Source organism: Muscardinus avellanarius (genome assembly GCF_963383645.1).
Source record: "Muscardinus avellanarius genome assembly, chromosome: 12".
Taxonomy (NCBI): domain Eukaryota; kingdom Metazoa; phylum Chordata; class Mammalia; order Rodentia; family Gliridae; genus Muscardinus; species Muscardinus avellanarius.
Window position 1 is genome coordinate 67,963,780 of NC_137798.1, and position 23,771 is coordinate 67,987,550.

Genomic DNA, 23,771 nt, shown 5'->3' on the forward strand with positions numbered 1-23,771 from the left:
TTCCTCTAAAATTCTAATTTTGGAAAGAGATACTTTACTAATGCTTTTCACAATGGAATCTGAATTTCTCAGTGAATTTTAATTTACATGTCTATTGAAACCTCAATTTGAAAATTAAATGGTTGGTCTGGGGCTTATTCGATTTCATAAAATAAAAATGAATAATACACTTTAGAGACTGTGCATTACAGAGTACTCTGATTCTGATGTGGGAATGCAGAGATGGAAGTGGGGGCAGATGAAAAAAGAGACATGAATTTCAGAAGTAAAAGCCAACACTTCTACATCAACATCCTTTCCCCAACCTCACTGTACAGTGCTGCCGATTTTTAGTTTTTAGAAATAGATATGTTGTTTTTGATGCCACTATTAACCATCAGGTCAAAATGATGAGAAAGTACTGTACTTTTCTTAGGCAGCTCCAACTGTGTCATGAAATCACTTAAAGTAAATGAGAGAAACAATAGTCAAATATGTATGTATGTATGTTTGTACATATATAGGAATGGGGAGTGTGACATTAGCTTTTTACTTGGGCTGGCTGTCATTCATATTTGAAGAAAACAAAAACAATAGTCACCATGAGTGTGGGGGTATGGGGAGTATGCCAGTCATGCTTTTAATTCAGTCTGTCATTCCTATGTGAAGACCACAATAATATATTTGAAGACTCTCTAAACCACAAATCCTATCTCATTTTCTAATATGTCACTTGAAGGCACAGTCCACTGATAACTACAGGTTTTTCAGGTGTTTCTTAGAAAAATGAGGAGTTGCACCCTATTCCTACTTTTCTGAGGTTTTTCCTCATGAAGGGGTGCTGGATCTCAGCAAATGATTTTTTCTCTGCCAACTGATATAATTGTGTGGTTTTTCTCCATTGGCTTGTCGATACTTATGGGAGATTACAACAATTGGTTTTTGAATGATGAACGAGGCTTTCATGGGATAAATCCCACTTGGTTGTCATGTGTGATTCTTTTTAAAATATACTTTTATTGTAATTTACATCTGGATCTCACCCCTCCCAGCATGTTAGTGAGATTGGCAGTGATGGCTTCCCATGTGGACAGAGCATTATTTGAACCGTTTCCTTCATCAACCCTCCTTTCTCCCCTCCTTCTTCTTCCATTATTCTGCTTATCTCAACACTCATGTTATCTGAAGTCTCTTTTCTTTTCTATTTTCTCTCTAGCTTCCACAAATGAGAAGAAAAAACCAGAAGATTTTATACAGTGTTGAGTTTGATTTTTGTTGAGAATTTTTATATCTATATTCATGAAAAACACTAGATCCAATTTTTGTTGAGGATCTACATTCATGGTAAACATTGATCTATAATTTCTCTTTTTCTTATAAAGTCTTTTTCTGGTCTTGAAATGAGGGTAGTACTGGCATCATGGAATGAGTTAAGAGAATCCCCTCTGCATCTATTTTCTGGAAGAGACTTGGAAAACAGTAATATTTTCCCTAAATGTTTTTTTAGGATCTACTGATGAAAACATCCAGGTTTTGTATCTTTTGGTTTTAGAAGATTATTAATTATTGATTTTTTTTTTGGTACTGGGATTGAACGCAGTGGCATTCTACCTCAGAGCTATTCCTCAGGCCTATTTTATTTTTTTTTTATTTTGTAACAAGGTCACACTAAATTGCTGAGGTTGGTCTCCAACATGCCATCTTCCTGTCTCAGCCTCCCAAGTACTAGTATTATAGGCATATGTCACCATGTCCGGCTTGATTAAATATTTAATTGAGATAGGGCAATTGAGTTTAATTATCCCTTATTGAGTGAGTTTTGGCAGTCTGTATGTTTCAAGGAATTTGTTTGCTTTCTCTAAATTATCATAGTAGTGTTTTATCATGTTTTAATGTTCAAACCATGAGTAGCGACAGACCTTCTGACAATTTCTGTCTTCTCCCTTTTTTCTTGGTTAGCCTGACTAGAGAATTTCTTAACTTTAATGATCTTTTCAAAGAACTAGCATTTTGGTGATTTTTCTCTAAAGTTAACCCATTTCTATTTTATTGATTTCTACTCAGGTTTATTATTTCTTATCTTCAGATTTTGATTTAAAATGTTCTTCTGTGTCTAGTTTCCTAAGTTGAAAGCACTAGCTTTCCTGCATCCCACAACTTTAATGCACTGTATTTTCATCTTGTTGAAAATATTTTTCTAGTTTGTTAAAAATACTTAAATATTTTAAGGCGTCTTTGACTCATAAGTTATTTAGAACTATGTTGCTTAATTTCTAAATATTTGAAGACTTTTCCAGATATCTTTCTGTCTGTTGATTTCTAGTTTAATTTGTTGTGATCTGAGAATATGCTTTTATAGAATGTATCACTTTGAATCTCACTGTGATATGCAATTACATTGCATCAATAAGATTCTAAAAAAATATTTCTATTCTTTTAAATTGGTTAATATGTGTTTGGTGACCCAGAATGTGGTCTACCTAGTGAATGCTTCATGTGAGGTTGAGAAAAATATTTCTTCTCTAACTTTGGACAAAACACCAATTTTAAAACAAACTAACATGGATAAACCTAAATACTATTAGCAGTCTACTTGATTAAAAACAACACTTAACTTATTCTAGATTTCCCAGGCAGCAGGTTTATATGTGAACAATGTGAAAAGGTACTATAGATCCTAAATTGGATGCTTTTTTGATATTCCAGGAGATTATTTAATACACATCACAGTTTCAGAAATGGTTACCAAAAAATCATTCTGTGTCATACTTTGAGGTTGGCATGCTATAAAATTTCTCCCTTAATCATGTATTGCTAACCAGAAACTGAGCAGATAGAGTATTACATACGTGAACTCATATATGAGGAATAAACTAATGAGCTTTATCTATAAAAATTATAGTTGGAAAGCTTAAAGCTTCTGTGCCAGTTTTCTTTAAAGAAATATTTAAAAAGACAATGTTTGCCAAATGCAAAGAGAAAGACATTTCATTCTTAGTCTCCAAAGAGATTATTTAAAATAACATTTTATAAAAACAATTTCTAAGGGTATTTGAAATGCTGAATTTATATTACACCCGTTTCTAATTTAAACATAATTGGTGAGAATAAATTACACAGAAAGAGGTAAGAGCACGTGCATCACAGGTTTCTACAGCAATCTCTCTGGGTGTTAACAGTCATTAAGACTGCAGTTGGGAGGTTTACATTTTGTCAGCCACTCTTTTAATGACAAAATTATACTCTCCATAATCTAGCAATGTCTACTCGAGAGAATATACTGCTGAATAAGTAAAAAAAAGTATTAAGTAAATAAGCTGATAAGTAAATTTTAAAAGTCTCCTAATAAGACACTAATCAATTCAACAAGATTCAATCAGTTTGTCACAGAGCTCTAGTTGGGCACCCAAACTATCCCACAGACTGCCTGGTTTTCTGGCTCTAAGGCTTGCCATAATCCTGGGTATTGAAACTCCAATTATACTGATTCAAAATTAATGATGCAGCCAGGCATGGTGGATCATGCTTAAAATCCCAGTACCTGGGAGGCTGAGTCAAGAGGATCCCAGTTTCAAGACCAACCTCAGCAATTAAACAAGGCCCTCAGCAACTTCAAGAGACTCTGTTTCTCTTTTTTTCATTTTTTTTGAGACTCTGTTTCTAAATAAATAAACAAAGAAATAAATGGCTGGGATATAGCTGAGAGCCCAAACATTCCTGGGCTCAATCCTCAATACCGTAGAGTGAAAAAAAAAATAACAATGCTCTATGAAATTTCTTCCTCATGTCTTATCTCAATTTCTCCTACTATAATTTCTGTTAATCAGCTATTATTTCAACTTTGGACAGCCATGCTATTTCCATCACAATGATATGACTAAATAAAACTGATTCTGGGCAATTACTAGAGTGAATGTAGGGAAAAGAGGGCCACATGTTAAAAATCTTGTTTTTCAGTTAAACCAATGTAGTTTGCCAAAATAAGATGAAGGAAAGATTTAGGAACAGCCTAATTCTTACATCAGTGTAGTAATTCTTCTGAAAAAAATACCTTTTGTTGAATCATCCTCTATTGGCTGTTTGAACAACGTAATATCCTTGAATGTGCACAGGAACAAGACCACCTTCTCATGTTCGTTTCTTATTGGTGCGATCTGCATGTAGAACCAAACAGGAGTCCCTGTAACAGAGAGAGAAGGGACAGTGGTATGACAGCCATGCCATGGTTTTTCTCTCCTGCCTCCCCTCTACTTTCAGCTGATAACAGCTATACCAGGAATTATCACCAAAATGACACTTACATACTGCTGGGGGGGAAAAATCACTTTAATTTGATGTGAACTACCAGTTGTTCAAATTTAATAAACACGTTTTTCAACCAAACTTGTAATATGGAGAGCAGAGTATCACTTCATAATGTACAGTCTTGCTACTTAAATCCAGCACCACTTGTAGGTCTGGGTTCCTAAACCACTGCTGCTCTTGAAAGCTTTCTTGGCTAGTCTTGCCAAGTGTGACCACTCCCATATGCATCTCTTTTGACATTTTGACAAGTGTTTCCAGTTAACTGCAACAGCGACACCTGATGCTCTGATGAGTACACTCCTGCAGAAACATCCAAAATGCCACTTCCATCCCAAGGCTCTCTTGTCAGTCAGACAGACTTACATGACACCCCCATAGCTTCAACTGCATTCCCACATCAGAGAGGGAGGGTGTCCACAACATGTCACACCTGATGTATACAGAGTTCTGCCTGAAGCAACCTTAAAGAAAACTTTAAAGGAGTTTCCTGACCCTTGGAACTCCCAGGTATGCTCATGAGCCTCTGATTTCTACACCCCACACTCAAAGCCCGAAACTGGACTCTGTTGACACAGTCTTTAAAAAATGGCTACAATAGAGATTTCAGAGCATTTGAAGCTTAAAATCTGGATTAGTTGGGAAGTAGTAAATAGCAGATGAAAAAAAGGAAAATGTATGAAAAATGCCTTCACAGGATAATTATCTACTAAGGGATAAAACGTTGAAGGAATGTTCCATCAGAATCAAAGACACTTTTTTCATCAGATTTTCACCACGTCATAGTGCAATAACGCCCCCCCAAAAAATATTCTATCTTAAAGATATATTTTTCCCAGTTAGGTTTGGCAAGCAAACTGTAAGCTACTAACAGCCTTTGGGTGAGAGTAGAAAACCTTAGCAGCTACAAGAGAAAACCAAAGAAGAAGCACGTTCATATACTGTATTCAAAAAGTATGCCCTGATGCTACCAGAGAGGATAACTTGCCATTTAGACAAGATGACGTGACTCAACAACCAAGCTTGAAAGGCCTGAGAATTAGAGAGAAGAGATTTCTATGTGGATATTCAGTTTGGGCAACCAGGACTTTTGTGATCCCAGCAGGCCTATGGAAGTACATAGCCCTTTTCAAAATAATTGCAGGATGGATGTGGACCCAGAAAACAATCCCATCATCTCACAGACGTCTGTTCTTTGTTTTCTGTTTCTTATTTTACACAGCATGTCCAGGAACACTGAGTGATGTGCACAGTTTTACAAATAACCAGACCCAGACAAGGTATACGCACGGCCCATGGCTGTTCCAACACAGTGAGCTCCAGGCTGAGGGTCATAAACAAAGAGAAAAGGGCACTAAAAAAAAGTCGTTTCCCAAGGTCTGTTAGAAATCTGGACAGAAAGAGACAGTGTTACATTTCATGCCGTTCTATGAAAACAGCCACTTTTCAAATTCTGGCAGAGACAGAGCTGTCTTAAAATCTGCTTTCAGATATCAAGGTAGATTTTTTTTTTCAAATTTTCAAGCCACAAGGTCAGACTTCTTCCAAGTAGACTGAATATTTGCCAACCTGCTGGTGAACTACCCTTTATAGTCTGGATTTGAGGTTTAGGGGTGAAGGTTGGATTGGTTGGATAGAGAGGTTTGTTGCCACTGGACACTCGACACAGTGTCCTGGCATTGATTCCTCACAGTGATCCCCGCTGTCATGATTCTGTCTTTCTGGACATAGAGGGCTATTTTAAATCATCATCCCAGAGCTGCTATTTCCTTCCCCACAGTGGAAAGAGCCAATTACTAGTCAGAGCACTGGGCCTAAGGAATACAGGCTGCAAACTGAAATACCAATCATGAAACATATTAAATAAGATGTACTTGTTCCACCATTTGTGAAATGGTGTTTAACCTAAATACTTAATGGAAATATTTGGAGGACTTGGCATTCAGGCATACCCCAAACAAGTTTTACAAATATGAGAATTTATCTAAAATTTTAAAGATTCACAAGAATACACTTATTCTTAGTTGGTGTTTGAAAGCTTTGCACTAACCATTTATAAGATTTTAAGCTACTTTTAAATAGAATTCCATTATAACACATTTTGAATAAGATCTACCTTTTATATTAAAGCAAGAAAACAAAAGTAAAATCCAATGCAGATTGTTATGACTAGACATAGAATGTTCCCTGAAGAGCTCATGTATTAATACTCAGATCTGATGTAATTAAGTCATAACAGTTACAATCTCATCAGTGATTAAATTGATTGTATTGGATTTAGTAGGTGGTGATGTATTAAGGTGGGTGTGCCTAGAAAAGCTGGGCCCCTGGAGGTGTGGCCATAGGGCTTGTGTTTTTATCTCTGAATCCCCTTGCTTGCTTGATCTCTTACTTCCAGCCTCCATGATGTGAGAGCAGAGCCCTTGCTCTCTCCCTCTCTCTTGCTCCCTCCCTCTCTCTTGCTCCCATCACTATGCCCTGAGATCTGTAGACCCTGGCCTCACATGAACTGAACCCAGAATCTTCAAAGCACTGAGCAAATAAATCTTCCTTCCTCTACATTGTGTAGTCAGTCATTTTGGATGATAGCTGTGAGAATGTTGACCAGAACACATATAATATATAGAAAGGAGACAAGAGTTTTAATCTACCGCGCTATGAAGTACATGTCTTATGGGCTGTGAGTGGACACATCCATATACAAATAGTTATCTGTAAAGAACCAGATACTAATTTCAATCCATTAACAGAAAGCAATATACCTAAACCATCCTGGAAGGAGTCTTTTGAAAATATGTTCAAGTTATTAGTAAAATGATTTAAAGTAAAAAACAAAAACAAAATTTTGCTGAGATATTTTTTAGAAACTTAGAAACTATGGACTTAGCTTTGATGTTTGAAAATCAGGAAAATATTTGTTTATTCTGTTTCAATGCTAGAGTGGATGACCTTAGTCATAGGGAATGTTCTTATTTGCTAAAGATGGGGCTCATATATAAGTCATTCAAAGACTAACAAATCTACATAAAAACAAAGAAATTTTTGTCATGTAGTTCTCCAATGAATTAACAATGTATATTTTAACTTTCTGAAAAAGCCTCAGACAGATCCTACAGCTTGTCTTTTCTTACAGAAGAAAAAGCTGGTCATTCAGAGTAGATTGTTTTCTAGGTGACAAGCTGGCTGACATTGGGCTACAACTTTAAAGAGAAATATCTCTGGCCTTGATTCCAAAAGAAAAGAGAAGAGAAGACATTCTTTGTCTTTGGTAAGATCACCAAAGACAAACATTTCTACTATGAAATGTTCTTCTCTGAGGCAATGTTTATGGTTGTTATTTTTTATTAGCTAATAAATAAAAAAGAAAAATCTAGTCTGGTGGTGTTGAACATCTGTTATCCAAGTACTTAGAGTCTAAAATAGAAGGATCAGTTCAAGAATAATCTCAGCAACCTAGGGAGACCCTGTTTCAAAATTTTTTAAAAAGGCTGAGAGTATAGCTTAGAGGTAGAATGTCTCTGAGTTCAATCCCCAGCACCATAAAAAATAGAAAATAAAAATCTAATTTTAATTCCAAATATTCTATAGAGAACAATGGCTTGAGGCAAATGAAAATGATAAATTATGCTCTACAAGATCCAATAGGCACTTAACACAAAACAAATGTTTTCTGTTGAAATGTTTCTCAAACTTAGGCAGAATTTAGTGAAGTATTAACTGCCACTAACAATAATAAACTTTGCTATTATTTTCCTTTAACATAAAATCAATGACCCCTTTTATGAAGTTATTGTTCAAGAAAGAAAGAACACTTTGAGAAGTAGCACAAAGTTGTAATAGTAGGTGACCATACAAAGGAAGCACATTAGAAAAGGGACTTGATTGTTGAGGACACTTACTGGTTTTTTGTTTAGTTGCTTTTTTCCTTCAAACTCTGACAGTCCTTATCATAAATTGTTCTTTTAGTATATACTAGACAATGGGCTATACACAAATGCCATCAGAGTAAACAGTTCACAACCATAAATACAAATTTATTAGATTTAAGAAAACTTAGAAATGTAAACTTTAAGCTATGACTAATATGGTTTAAATAAACAAATAGAAATTTACCAGATGTGAATGACCTATTTTGAAGGAAGTGACTACTTCTTCTAGCTGTCCATGAGAGAGAGAGTCTAAGTCTAGAAAAAGGCCATGTTATTAGATCACCGCACCTAGTTGCCATATAGTCACATTTTCTATATCTGTGTAGAAAGGTAATGGCACACATCCATGTATATCATTATCCATAAAATCAAATAAATTAATTTTTGTCATATTTAGTTACTGTCACAATTATATAATGGTGATCATGAGTAGTATTAAAAAATGTTTTCCTGGCTAACACACATTCATACAGAGACACATTTAAAAACAACCTACAGATTAGGAGAAAATATTTACGAGCCATACATTTGATAATGAATTGGTTTAAAAAAAAAGAACTTAATTCTATAGAAAGAAAACAAATAACTCAATTAAGAATAGGCAAAGGACCTAAATAGACACTTCTTAAAATAAGACATACAAATGAGCAACAGGTACATGAAAAACGGTGAATGTGACAATTATCAAAAAGATGAAAGGTAAGTATTAGCAAGGATGTGGAGAAAGAACCCTTGTCCACTACTGATACGAATGCATATTAGTACAGCCATTATGAAAAACTATATGAAGTTTCTTTTAGACATTTCAGAACGGAACTACATATAATTAGTAATCCAATTTCTAGGTATTTACTCAAAAGATTAGTAATCAGCATATTAAGGAGATGTCTCTTCCCATTTTTATTGCAGCACCATTAATGTAGCCAATTCAGGAATTAACCTAACTGGCCATCAACTGATGAACTGATAAGAAATGGATTATATGTCCAATAGAATACTATTCAACATTTAAGCAAAAGAAATTCTGTTATTTGCAACAACATAGATGTAATAAGAGAATATTGTGCGAGTGAAATAAGCCAGGAACAGAAGACAAACATCATGTTTTCATTATTAAGTATAATTTAAAATAATCAAAATTATTTGAAAAAAGAAGAAAGCGGAATAGTAGCAATTAGAGGCTTAGGTGGGGGAAATGAGGAAAGGGTGATCAAAGAGTACAAAAGCTTCAATTACCCCAGAGAAATGTCTGTCTCTTCATGAGACCTGTTGACCAGTGTGGTGAGTATAGCTAATAATACCATATTTTATACTTCAGCATCACCTAGAGTACATTTCAAAAGTTCTCACCACAAAATGTAAGTATTTGAAGTAATGGATCTATTAATTAGCCTAATTTAAATATTCTACATTTTATTAATAAATCACAGCATCACTTTGTGCCCCCCAAATATATACAACTACAATTGAAAATTTATAATAAAAATATTTAAACAAATAATATGCACATATTTTTCTTTCATTCTTCAAAAGGTTGTTTTCTATAAGTAGAATCATTTTTTAATTTTGTCATCTAATTTTCACCAGAATCTCTTCCCCTTGCCAAGAGAAGAAGTAATAAAATTCTATATCATCTCTACATTGTAACTCAACCAGAATTTACCAAAATACAACATTCATCTTATAGATGATAGAAATACCTACTGTTTTTTTTGTACAGAAGAACTTCGAAGCAGTTTGACTCGTAATTGTCAAAAGTCTGCCTAACTTTCTCAATGGTCTTCTTGTCGGTCAATTCCCCATACATGAAACTGGAAAAGAAAAAAAAAAAACACCATTTCAGTTTTGTGTTCTTTTAAATAACTATATAAAAATCACATAGTTGTCTTTGATTAAACATTCAGATTTGCCTAAAAAATACAACATTGTTCTCATGCAATAAACTAAAATATTTAAACAATTATTTAAATAAATGGTATTGTGTATATTTGAGGCTTACAGCATGATGGCTACATATGAATAATAAATCTTTAGCTACAATTTAATTATGTTATCATTCTTGCTAAACTTCTTGCTAATGGCCAGCTTTAGAAGTTATTTTATATGACAGACACAGAAAATGAGAAGACAGTCCCTTGTTTATATAGTTCCTATATGTATGGATTTCAATTTTCATGGTTTGGTTAAATAATACCAGTTTTGTAATAATATAGTTCAAATTTTACTTGCCACAGTATGTTAATGATTCACGGCATAAAATACAAACTTCTCTGCCAGATCTTCAGTCTACAAACCACTTGTACAGTCATCATTTTTAATCATTGTTTTACTTTCTGTGTTTTTAGTTATCCATGGTGAACCATGTTCCAAAATTATTAAATGGAAAATTCCAGAAATAAAGAATTAATAAGTTTAAAATTGTGTGCTTTTCTCAGATGCATGATGAAACCTTTTACCACCTCATTCTACCCTGCCCAGGATGTGAATCGTCCCTTTGTGCAAAGTATCCACACTCTATATTCTACTTACCAGTTAATCACATTCTAGCTGACTCGATTATCAAATCAACTGGGGCAGTTTTGATATATAGTGTGTATATAGTGTGTTTTAGTGACTCTTAATTTACTTAATAATGGCCTGGAAGCACAATTCAGATATTACAAAGAGAAACTATAAAGTATTTTCTTTAAATAGAATGGTAAAAAGACAATATAATATTTTAATAGCGAGAAGGGCCGGGTGTGGTGACGCACGCTTGTAATCCCCATGCTTGGGAGGCAGAGACAGGATCACGCAGGTTCGAAGCCAGGTTAAGAGAGCCTGTTTCCAAATAAAAATATAAAAAATAGGTGTCTGGGAGTATAGCCCAGAGGTAGAAGGGTTTCCAGGAACCCCCAGTACCACACACAAAAAAAATAGAAGGAAGAAACAAGGGAGAGATGACCTTCATATAACTTTGATTATAGTGTATTATTATTGTTCTTTCTTATTAGTTAGTATTAATTTCTGTGCTTAGTTTACAAATTGAACTTTATTGTAGGTGTGTATGTATATATAGAAAAACAGAAAACTGGGCATAGTGGTATACACTTGTAATCCCAGTACTTGGGAGGCTGAGACAGGAGGATTTCAGGTTTGTGGCCAGCCTCAGCTACTTAGTGAGGCCTTCTGCAACTGAGACCCTGTTTCAAAATAAAGAATAAAAAATAGGTCTGGACATGTAGCTCAGAGATAGAATGCCTCTGGATTCAATCTCCAGTACAACACACACACACACACACACACACACACACACACAGAGAGAGAGAGAGAGAGAGAGAGAGAGAGAGAAGAAGAAGAAGAAGAAGAAGAAGAAGAAGAAGAAGAAGAAGAAGAAGAAGAAGAAGAAGAGAGAAGAAGGGTAGATATATAGTGTTAGATATTATCCACAGTTTTAAGCATTCACTGGGGGTCTGTAAATATATCCCCTAATAGGAGGAACTGCTGTAAATAACAGATGTACATCATGATCAGTAACCAATCACGTTGCTTCTTCCAAAGCCTATGGGTATTGGTAACTGTGCACCTGCTATTACGTTCATACCTGAAAGCAAAGTCTGTAGTTTGTTATCTCCTTGCCTCTTAGTAATAAATTCACTGGAACTTTACACAAATGAATAACAGAAAGCAGAATTCAGCCAAAAAACATTAAAGTCCAGCAAAGAATTGAAAAATGATGCTATTGGGAGGGAAATTCAAACTGAGCGTAAATGATGTTACAACAGAAACAGATGGCCGTGGGAAGGCTGCAGTTTCTGCCAGCTGAGAGACTAGATATGCAGTCAGAGGAACTAAGTGAAGAGGTGCTCATCAAACTTAATAAAAGGAAAGAGGCTATGATGAAAAGCATGAAGATTCCCCAGAAGCAGTAAAAGGAGCTCCAGAAGATAGTTCATATCAATGAAAGCACAAAGATAAAATATTTGAAGTTGATTAAAACTTAGAAAGGAATATGACAATTTTCTTTTTTTTTTTTTTTTGGTGGTGGTACTGGGGTTCCTGGAAACCCTTCTACCTCTGGGTACACTCCCAGACGCATTTTTATATTTGTATTTGGAAACAGGGTCTCTTAAGCCAGCGAGACTGGCTTCGAAACTGTGCATTCCTCCTATCTCCACCTCCCAAGTGCAGGGATTACAACTGTGCTCCACCATGCCTGGCAACAATTTTCTAATAGATAGAAAAGAGGTCTTCTTTATATCATAAAGAATATTAATATATATTAATGTTATTACATATTATCATAATATTATAATATAATAATAATCCTGTTCAAATGACTGTGGGAATATTTTTTACAAAGACATAAAAAATTAAATCCCCGATTATTTTAATATTTTAAGTCACAGTATACTAAGTGTTATTAGCTTTATCACAAATTTCATCTCTTTGCATTTATAACCAAAGGCAAGAGAGTTTCAATGATTTTTTGTCTGTTTGTTTTATTTTGTTTTTGTGGTACTGGGGATGGAACCCAGGGACTTTCTACCTCTGGGTTATACTCCCAGACCTATTCTATATTTTGTTTTGAAACAGAGTCTCACTAAGTTGCTGAGAGCCTCACTAAGTATCTGAGGCTGGCTTTGAACCTATATGATCCTCCCATTTCAGCCTCCCAAGTACTGGGATTATAAGCATACACCACCATGCCTGGCTGAGTTTCATTGTTTTGACATACATGTTTAAAGGTGACAGAACAATCATAACATTTTTCATGGAAGATTAAGACCATATTACATGATTGCAGTTTGCATGGTATTTTTATGCTCCTACAGTATCTTAAAAACCATGGACTGCACATTAAGTGTTTCATGCACTGGTGTTCTAATCACTTCAGAGGATTATCCTAAGCTATGAACAAGGGTGGAAAAGAGGAAAGCTGACGTCTTGAGCATACAGTATTACCAAGACTAGAACATACAAAATGAAACACAGATTAAGGTATGGGTTTCTACACTTAATTAAAAAAAACTTTCTAATATTAGCTAAAGAGGGCTTCTGGCAAGATGGGTGGTAGAATGTAGCAACAGATGTGCCCCACACATACAAAGAAAGAACTAAAACAAATGACAGCTACTCTTCAGCTAGAATATTCCATGGAGCGAGATGGAATATTCCAGGTACAATAGAAAAATGGTCAAATATGGAGACTCTGGATGGTCTGATAAGAAAGAAAATGAATCTTTATATCAACAGTCCCGCTGTTCCAGTCTAAACCAGTTTGCTTCTGGGAAAACCACCCTACAATGAAGAAAGGATAAATAGAAGGTTTCCAACAGCCCACTCTGGCACCATGGACACCTGATTTTTTTTTTTTTTTTTTTTTGGTGGTACTGGGGTTCCTGGAAGCCCTTCTACCTCCGGACTACACTCCCAGACCTATTTTTATGTTTTTATTTGGAAACAGGGTCTCTTAAGCCAGCGTGGCTGGCTTCGAACCAGCACGATCCTCCCGTCTCTGCCTCCCAAGCACGGGATTACAAGCATGCACCACCACGCCCGGCAACACCTGCAGGCCTCATAGGAAACAAGCCCAGCTGGGGCAAGGGAGTGCACTCCAATGCAATGTTCAGGGGGAACTCGTACTATCCTCCCCTAACAGGCTGTTGCTGAACATCATTTTGAGACCTAACCTAACCTGGCTCTGACCCTTCTGTCCTGTGTGACATTCTCCCAGGCTGCTAGAGAGGCTCCAGCCTCATATGATCCCTGGAGACTAACTGATATACTCTGCACCACCACACAGGTGTTCTGCTCCTGCTGCCTCCAGAACTGCACCACATCTACTCAGGGTGCCTGCTACAGTAGCCACACCCTCATGTGGCCCACAGAGACTGGCCAAAACACTCCCATCACTATACATGCATTCTGTACCACACCTACCTGGCTCAGCTAGAGCAAGAAACCTGCTCTTACAGCTCTGTATCCCACCTTTCCCTGGTCAGCTAGAATATTCCATTTACCCTTACAGCCTTCAGAGATAAATGAACCTTCCCATTACTTCTTGCACTGCATCCCCACCCCTTGATTACAGCTGAAAAAGTTATATGGAGACTACTCTAAACTGCCCAACTGAAATAAAAGCCAATGTAGCCTACCAGACACACCAAAATGTATCACCTTCAGGAATAAGTGTTTTACTATGAAAGCCACCTTTGAAAATAGTACAGACAACTGATCCCACCAGATTTGCAAATGTGAACATTGGGATATAAAATGCATAAAAAAGCAAAGTAACAAGATGCATCAAAAAAAATACAGTAACTGAAGCAGCAAACCTTAAAGAAATGGGAACTGGAAAAAAAAATGCCTAAACACAAATTCAAAGGAAAGGTTTCAAGGAAATTCAATGATATGCAAAAGAATATAGACAAATGATTCAATGACATTAGAAAAATGATCCATAAGATAAGAAATTTATCAAAGATATGGAGATCATGAAAAAGATCCAAACAAAAATCTTGGAACTGAAAAACTCAATAAAATTATAGGTGAGAGCTTCAACAATATGTTAAATTGAGCATAAGAATGCATTCCTGATCTTTAAGACAGGTCTTTTGAAATAACCCAATTAGACAAAGAAGAGAGACAGAGAAAGAGACACAGAGAGAAAGGAAAGTTAAGAAGAATAAAGAAAGACTCCAAGACTTAGGAGACATGAAGAAAAACAGATGAATGTTAAAATTTGGGAACTCAAAACTTAAAGAAACTGGAAAAGGCACACAAAACCTATTCAATGAAATAGCATAAAACTTCCCAATCTTAAGAAAGATATAGATATCCAGATCCAGAAAGCCCAAAGGACCACAAATAGATGGACCATAAAGGTCCCCATCATGGTATATTAAGTCAAACTGTCAAGGTCCAAGACAAAAAATTGTAAAAACAAAACAAAACAAAAAAACAAGATAAAAACTCCAAGTCATATTTAAGTTACCCCATTAGACTAATAGCAGGTTTCTCAGCAGAAACCTTATAGACTATAAAGGAATGTAATGCCTTATTCACAGTTAGGAAAGAAAGAAAAGACTGCCAGTCAAGAATATATCATACTTAGTAAAGCTATGAAGAAATAAAGGACAACTAAAGACTTTCCAAGACAAGGAAAATTTTAAGAAAATTTATCACAACCAGATCAACCTTACAAAATATGCTAAAGAAATTCTACATGTAGAAGTAAAAGACAACTACATCATAAGAACATACAAAGATAACTACTATCCTAAGAATATATAAGAACCCACTAGCAGAGCAGTTACATAAAATCTTATCAACACAGAAAACCACTAAGCCACAAAGATAGAGAGGAAAAATGGAACAAAGGATATTCAAAACAAACAGAAGTAACAAAATGACACAAGTCTTTACATATCAGTAATAACCTTGAATTTAAATGGACTAAGTTCCCAATTAAGAGATACGAATTAGCTCACTGAATAAAAAACAAAAACAAACAATATACTTCTTGTGAGATTTATGTCATCAATATAAGGACACAGAGAGATTGAAAGTGAAAAAACATAAAAAGCTATCCCAAATAACCAGAAACTGAAAACAAGGAGAAGTAGCTATACTTGTGTCAGATAAAATAGATTTAAATTAAAACCTGTAAAAAGTGACAGAGAGTAAATAATTATCAAGGGATTGACTCAATGAGGGGTACTGGAGACTTTCAACATCTCACTTTCATCAATGGACAGATCATTCACACAAAAAAAACTAACAAAGAAGCATCAGAGAAAGACTATACTATAGACCAAATGGTCCTAATGGACTTTTACCGCTCTTATTCAACACAGAATGGAAGTCTTCTCCAGAGTAATCAGATCAGAAAAATTTATAAAGGCATATGAAAAGGAAGAAAGGAAGCTGAATTATCCTTGTCTGCAAACAAATGAGTCTCTAAAGACTAAAGACTAAAACCTAAAGATTAAAAGACTATTGGAACTGATAAATGGATTCCACCAAGTTTCAGGATACAAAAATCAGTAGCATTTTTATACATCAATCAAAAAATGGCTTATAAAAGAATCATAAAAATTTCATTCATAATAGATATAAAAATAAACTATTGGGAAACAAATTTAGCCCAGGGAGTAAATGACCTCTACAATAAAAATTACAAAATACAAATGAAATATATTGAAGACACACACACACAAAAAAGGAAAGACCTCACATGTTTGAGGATTGGAAGAAATAATACTGCTAAAATCCATCTATCATCCAAAAGGATTTAAATCAAATACTATAAAAAATGACAGGTAGAACACAATCCTCATCAAAATACCAATGGCATTGTCACAGAAATAGAAAATAATTCTAAAATTTATATAGAAACACAAAAGATCCCAAACAGTACCAAAAAATCTAGAGATACCACAATATTTGCTCTTGAGATACACTGTAAGCCATGTGTGGTGGTACACACTTGTAATCCAGTACTTGGAAGGCTGAGACAGGAGGATCACAGGTTTACAGCCAGCTTCAGCTATTTAGTGAAGTCCTCCACAATTTAGTAAGATCCTGTTTCAAAGTAAAAAATAAGAAATAGGACTGGGGTGTAGTTCAGATGTAGAATGCACCTGGGTTTAATCCTCAGTGCTGTAAAGAAAAAAAAAAAAAGACACACTATAGGGCTATAGTAACCAAGACAACGTGGTACTGGCATAAAGATTGATTCACTGACCATTGGAACAGAATAGAAATCCCTGAAATAAAATCACACATTTATGACCAATAGCTCTACACACAGGTGCAAAAAAAAAAGACATATACTAGGGAAAGGAAAACGTCTTCAATAAATATTGATGAGAAAATTGAATGTCCATAATGCAGAAGAATGAAACTTGATCCCTATCTCTCACCATATACAAAAAAATCAACTCATAATATATTAAAGATATAAATATGAAGCTATGAAAATCATAGAATAAAATAAAAATAAAAAATAAAATAAAATAACACTTCAAGACATTAGTACAGGCAATAATTTGGGGAGGGGGCTAAGATCCCCAAAAGCACAATTACAAAAGCAAAAATGGAAACATGATTATATAAAGGAAGTTTCTGCATAGCAAAGAAATAATAGAGTGAAGAGACAAACTAGATAATGGTTAAAATATTTTCCATCTAAGTGACAATGAATTAATATCTAGAATATATAACAAACTCAAAAACTCAACAACAATAATGCAATCCATTTAAAAATGTGTGAAATATATGAATAGACATTTCCTGAAAAAAGAAATACAAATGTCCCACATGTATATGAAAAATGATTCAACATCATTGTCGATCAAGTGAATGCAAATCAATTTACATTAAATAAAATAATAAGATATCATTGCACCCCAATTATGAGGTATCATCTCATCCCAATCAGAATTACTATTATGGAAAAAGCAAAGACTAACAAATGCTGGTGAGAATACAGAGAAAGTGAATTCTCATATACTGCTGGTGGGAATGAAATTAGTGTAACCATTATAGAAAACAGTGTGGATAATCCTCAAAACTAGATCTACCTTATGGTCTAGCTATCCTCATTCTGAATATATATATATTCCTAGTTTAAATATATATAAATTTTTATATATAAAGTATTCAATTTATATATAAACTGAATATATATGTATCCTAGTTTTGAATATGTATATATAATGTGTATATACATATATATACTAGTTCTGAATATGTATATAAAATAAAAATTCAGCATGCCAAAGAAATACTTGTACTGTTATGCTTATTGTAGCATTATTCACAAATACACAATATGAACTCAGTCTAGGTATCCATCAATGAATAAATGGGTAAAGAAAGAGAAAACATGATACTTATTTTGTATATATACAATGTAATATTATGCATCCATTAAAAATAATAAAAGCCTGTCTTTTGGAGCAAAATGGGTAGAACTGGAGGACATTATATAAAATAAAATAAACCAGCATTATGGTTTAGATTAAAATAGCCCCAAAACTCATGTTAAGTGTTGTAGCCACATTTGGAGGTGGGATATGGCTGGAGGTGAGTCCCTGGGGGTGTGCCTGGGGACAATATTCTCTCTCCCCTCCTGCTGCCATGAACTGAAAACGCTCTCACCCTCTCTCCCTGCTTCTCACCATGATACCCTGAGGACCTGCAGCCATGGCTCTTGCCTGGAAGCCAGCCTAACATGGGCTGAAATCTCCAGAACTGTAAGCACCAAAATAAAATCCTTCTTCCTCTAGCTTTTACATCTCAGGTGTTTAGGTTAGAGTAGTGAGAATTCTGACTGAATCAGACACAGAAGGAAAAATACCAAATGTGTTCTCATATATGATGTATTCATCAGCATATTCACAGTTATAATCTAAGCGTTTACCATGTAACTTAGAGCAAGAAAGATTTATTAGCTCACACTTTCAGGGTTCAATCCACATGAGGGTCTGGGGACCACAGTGTGAAGTGGAGAGAGAGAGAGAGAGAGAGAGAGAGAGAGAGAGAGAGAGAGAGAGAGAGAGAAAAGAAGAAGAAGAAGAAGAAGAAGAAGAAGAAGAAGAAGAAGGAGGAGGAGGAGGAGGAGGAGGAGGAGGAGGAGGAGGAGGAGGAGGAGGAGGAGGAGGAGGAGGAGAAGAGATCACAAGGCTTCGGGAGCTCGAGGCATGGTGAAGGGAGCAGAAAGAGCAAAAGTGAAACAACTCTGCTCTCACACCATAGACACCAAAAGCAGAGAGAAAAAGAAAAAGCCAGGAAGAAGGGACACATGTGGTCCCAAGGCCACCCCCCCATGTCCCACATGGCTGCCGGCTGCCTTATCTGCCGTGTGAGATCTGGGGACATTCTAAATCCACATCATAACACTATCCTAAACAACTAGAATTCTAGAAATCAAGAAATGAAAGAAAGTAGATAAATCAGACCAAATATTGGTTGCCCAACCATTGAGGAGGAGGAGGAGGAGGAGGAGGAGGAGGAGGAGGAGGAGGAGGAAAGAGGAAGCATCTCTAATACTATAATAGAAAAGTCAACTTAGATAAAAATGTGAAAAAATTAACTTCGGTAAGGTTTAAAAATAAGGTATAACTCACTATATGTTTGAAAGAAAAGGAGTAAGCTAGTAATTACCACTTAAAAAATAAAACATAGCTCTGATGCAATTAAAATTCTAAAGATATTAAAATTAATAAGCAACTTTTGAGTAAGCTAAAAAATATTTATCTTCTTTAGTTAAGCCCTTCCCAGGCTAAAATAACCTATCCTAGGAAAATAAAGATGCTTAAGAAAAACATCCCAGATTATTAAAATCTGAATGCTTTTTTGAGAGTTTTTTATTCCTCTATTGTTCCACTGAGGCTTTTTATTTCAAATTTATGATATCACATATTTCTAGTGACAGAACACATGAGGGAAGTGGTAAAACATAGTACCTAAATAATAAAAGATATCTCACGTACACTACAAAGAATATCTGAAAGGTGCCATCCATCCTCTTAACACAATTGTTCTGAAGGTAAATCCAAACTCTGAAGTATTTTTACCCACAATTTTCCAAAGCATCCTAAAGTGGTTGATTCCGCATTTTCTAGGGTTGGCACATCTGTTTATTCCCTTGCCTTTGTTACATGTAAATATGAAATACTTTAGCAGCGTTTCTCCAAGCCTTACTTGGGATAACTAAAGCTTAATGTAGTCTTTGAATGGTAAATGGAATTTGTGGGGACCCAAACTTAAATAGCAATAACCTCTCTTTAGAAAATATTCATAATAATGTTATATCATACCTTCATTTCTCTTACTGAATATCCTCAAGGAATGTACATTGGGAATACTGAAAACATTCTATGACTTCCACTTGCTCCCGTCCCTGTTAGTAATTATAAATGACTTCTGCAACCGCACTGTTATCTCACTAGACAGAAAATAAAACGTGTTTCACAGAAGTGATCTGTCTCCGCTACGACACTGAGCAGCTGTGGTATCACAGAGGACCCTTGCACCCGGAGGATCACTTACAAACTGCAATTCACAGGAAAGTCGCATAATCTCTTTGACCTTGTTTCCTCATCAGTCAAATGATGATAATCATAATACAACTCAAAGGGTGAAGATTAAAAAGATAATGTACTTGAAGTTACAAATTATAATGTGCTATTCAACGTTTGAAGTGCTGCTGGAATGATTCTTGTGGGTGGGACTAGAAGAAGGACTGCTCCCTTCCCCGGCTCCAACTCTTTCTCTGTTTTGCTCCCCATTCTAGAAAACATATTGGGACATGTTTGTTGCAGAGTCACTGCCTCTTAAAGGGATAGGCACCCAGTTCTGGCTTCTTTCTCTGTGAGTCCATGAGGTTGAAGCAAACCTCCTACTTCAACCTTCTGGCCACTTTCATGCCACACACCTGACAGGTGGCAAAATTTGGTCTCAGGAATAAGGGATAAGTTTTGTTCAGGGCTAATCCAGACTATATCTAGCTTGCCTTAACATCTGGTTATCTTTCACATGTGTCTGTCCTAGAAAGTTTTGGGGAATGGATGACTTTTAGTTTACAGAAAGATTTATTCTTACATCTCTTATTCTGACATCAAAATCTCTCAAACAAGCCTCATTGTATCTAATGGTAAGGATGGCTATAATGGTTGACAGATCTCCAAGAGATAAAGGAACAACTCTTGAAAAAAATACGACCTAATCGTGTATTCTACCAATCTACCTTACTCTGCTATTGGGTACAATGTTCCAACACTATACCACCACATACACTGAGTCACCACACCTAAGGGTAATATTAAGTGCAGGCTAGCAGATGCTTCATCAAAGAAGTAATACAATAAACTTAATGTAGTTGGTAATGTGTTCTCTGGCTCAGAATTGGCCACTATAGTAGAATCACTACAAAGATTAAGAGGAGGTAGACTGAGATCTGTAGTCAAAGTATAAACTAAAGGGAAATCCTGAGAGGGAGTTAAGAAGGAAAAAAAATAAAACAGTAAGAACATAGCCTTCAAGATCCTTCAAGATCTCAGAGGCAATTTTGGAATAATTTAAAGGTATTCACTTTATATAGTGTATCATAACCAAAAGGTTTCATGACCCATTAATTTATATAGTCCTAAAAGGATTTAGACAGAGTCATAAATGGTAATTCATGGCATGTAATTAAGGGAATCTAGGTCCAGCATGAGGTGTCTCTAACCTAAAGAGTTAACATCACTGAGGCAACTCTGTCCCCTGCACTTCTGCTCAGTAGCCCTGAGAGAAGCAGAACCCTCAGCCAAATGAAGCCATACTGACTTATATCCATTATGTAATGTTTTTTTGACTGCTGAAATAATCCTGCGTTAATCAAGCTGCTTATTAAATCCACTCAATAAAGTATCTCTGCTTCTGTCTAAACTAATGGCTTGAATAAGGGATTGATAATAGACATCCTGAAATAAAGTATATTTGAAAGTATCCATCTAATCCTCAACTCTCCCCTCCTACACTCCATGATTGCTTTCTTCACCTTCTATCCAAAAAGAAAAGGCAGCAGAAGAGAGTTTTTAAAGTGTCAGTTAATCAAAAATAAAAAGCTGATATACGATAATAGGTCTTGAATATAAGATCTTCCTAAGGATCATGATAATAGATCATATGCTTTGAAATATCATTCTCTCAAAATCCATAATCTCCTTTCTACATGCAATACTTTTTGTGTCCTTCAATAAACAGCCAAACAGTCCTGGATTTGGAAATGCAGCTATTATATGACAAAAATAGAATTGACCTGAAATTCTTAGGAATTCTAATATATCATAGAATATTTTTTAAATTTTATCTAAAACAAAAGTGAAGCAGTACCTAGTACACATGGGATTTTTTAATTGAAATTTAGATGTCAAGACATAGCAAAGAAGTAGAAAAACAAGAATGCTGGCTCATGACCATGAGAGTAGAGACAGAAGGCCATTCTTGAAGCAATCTGGTAGCACTTAACATTAAAATTCTACATCTGTTTTAGTATCCATCAATCCCATTTCTGAGTATAGGGACAGAAATCTTCTATACAAGGCTACAAAAAGATGTGTCTAAGGATGTTTATCTCCAAGTTGTTTGAGGCAACAGAGCACCAGACACTGAATTATATGACCAGTAGAATAGATAAGTAAAAGGAAGTCTATGATGATACCCAAATGCCAGACAACAATCCAATTAATGAAAAAGTGTGTTACAGGGGACTTCCGGGAAGATGGCGACCGAGAAAAGCGGGGCTTAAGAGTCCCGCTAACAACCAATCTCCATTACCACAAAAAGAGCGCCTTTCATAGCCAGAAAACACCATCACCAGAAAAACAAAAAAACCACCAGGCTCCAGAGAGAAAGCGGACTGAGAACAGAGCTCAGGGCCACAGAGGAGACACACGCGCCCGAGGACGCGGCAGCAGCGCCATACTGCCGGCGGCAGCGGCGAACTCAGCGGACGGCTACAGCAAGCCGAGGTGAGCCGATGTGGAACAGCCAGGCGGGATCTTTCGGCGCAGACAGCATTTAAAGCTCCCAGTGGCTGAGCTCAGCACACGCTGCAGGGATTCAGAGTGGAAATCAAAACCAGAGAAGAAAAAATACGCCAGCCTCATGGCCGAGGGCGTGGCTGCGGCGCCATATTGCCACCGGCGGCGGCAGCAGCAGTGAATTCACCGAGTCCAGTACAGCTACATCTGCGTACTCAAGAACAGTGAGTCAAATTGCGGGCCACAGAGGAGAAATCCCAGTATTGTGCCTCCTGGGACTTGACCCAGTGAGGGAGTGGTGGTGGCAGAGATATCACACCATAGGAGAACGTGCAACCTGGCACCCCCCATAGTTTAAAGCAGCCTCTATCAACTCCCTGGGTCGGAGACTCTGTGATACAACCCAGTAAAGGAGTAGTAGGGTCTGAGAAAATACAGACTCGAGATCCAGAGCACCTTAAGTGAAGCCATAGTGACCCAAGGGAAGAACCCAGAGAAGGCACAAACCTCCGAAATCATGGGAAAGAGGAATAACACTGAAGTAATGAATGTGCACAACCCCACAACATCAGAACCTGATAAAACAGAAAATCAGAGATTTCTAGAAGATCAAATCAGGAAAATAACTGTAGAAATAATAGAGGTGCTTCGAAAAGAACTCAGAGAGAGCCAAAAAGAGATAAAGGATGCAATTAATGAAGTAAAGGCCTCAATTCAAAGCACAAACAACCGATTAGACCACATGGAGAACAGAATCTCGCTCTTAGAAGATGAGCAATCCAAAAATGAATGCATAGTTTCTAATCTAGAAAAAGATATCCAACAGCAGGAATCTGACATTGAAGAAATATGGGCCCATCTTAAGAGAGCTAACCTAAGAATAATTGGAATAGAGGAGGGAAAAGAAAGTGATACCAAAGGGATCAACAATCTCTTCAAGGAAGTAATAGCAGAAAATTTTCCAAATATAGAGCAAGAGGTTGATACACAGATCCAGGAAACTTATAGAACTCCCTTTAGACAGGATCCGAGAAGAGGATCCCCA

General features: G+C 36.1%; 1 protein-coding gene across 1 annotated transcript in view; it reads right to left on the reverse strand.

The window, feature by feature from the left end:
- The window catches only part of KCNH5 (potassium voltage-gated channel subfamily H member 5), a gene marked incomplete at both ends in the record, with an annotated part of 301,123 nt that overhangs the window by 244,048 nt on the left and 33,304 nt on the right, over window positions 1–23,771 (reverse strand). Inside the window, 2 exons of the mRNA XM_080708022.1 lie at window positions 4,031–4,159; window positions 9,915–10,021. Of these exons, the coding sequence (XP_080564148.1) occupies window positions 4,031–4,159; window positions 9,915–10,021 (236 nt within the window). The remainder of the gene's footprint in view (window positions 1–4,030; window positions 4,160–9,914; window positions 10,022–23,771) is intronic.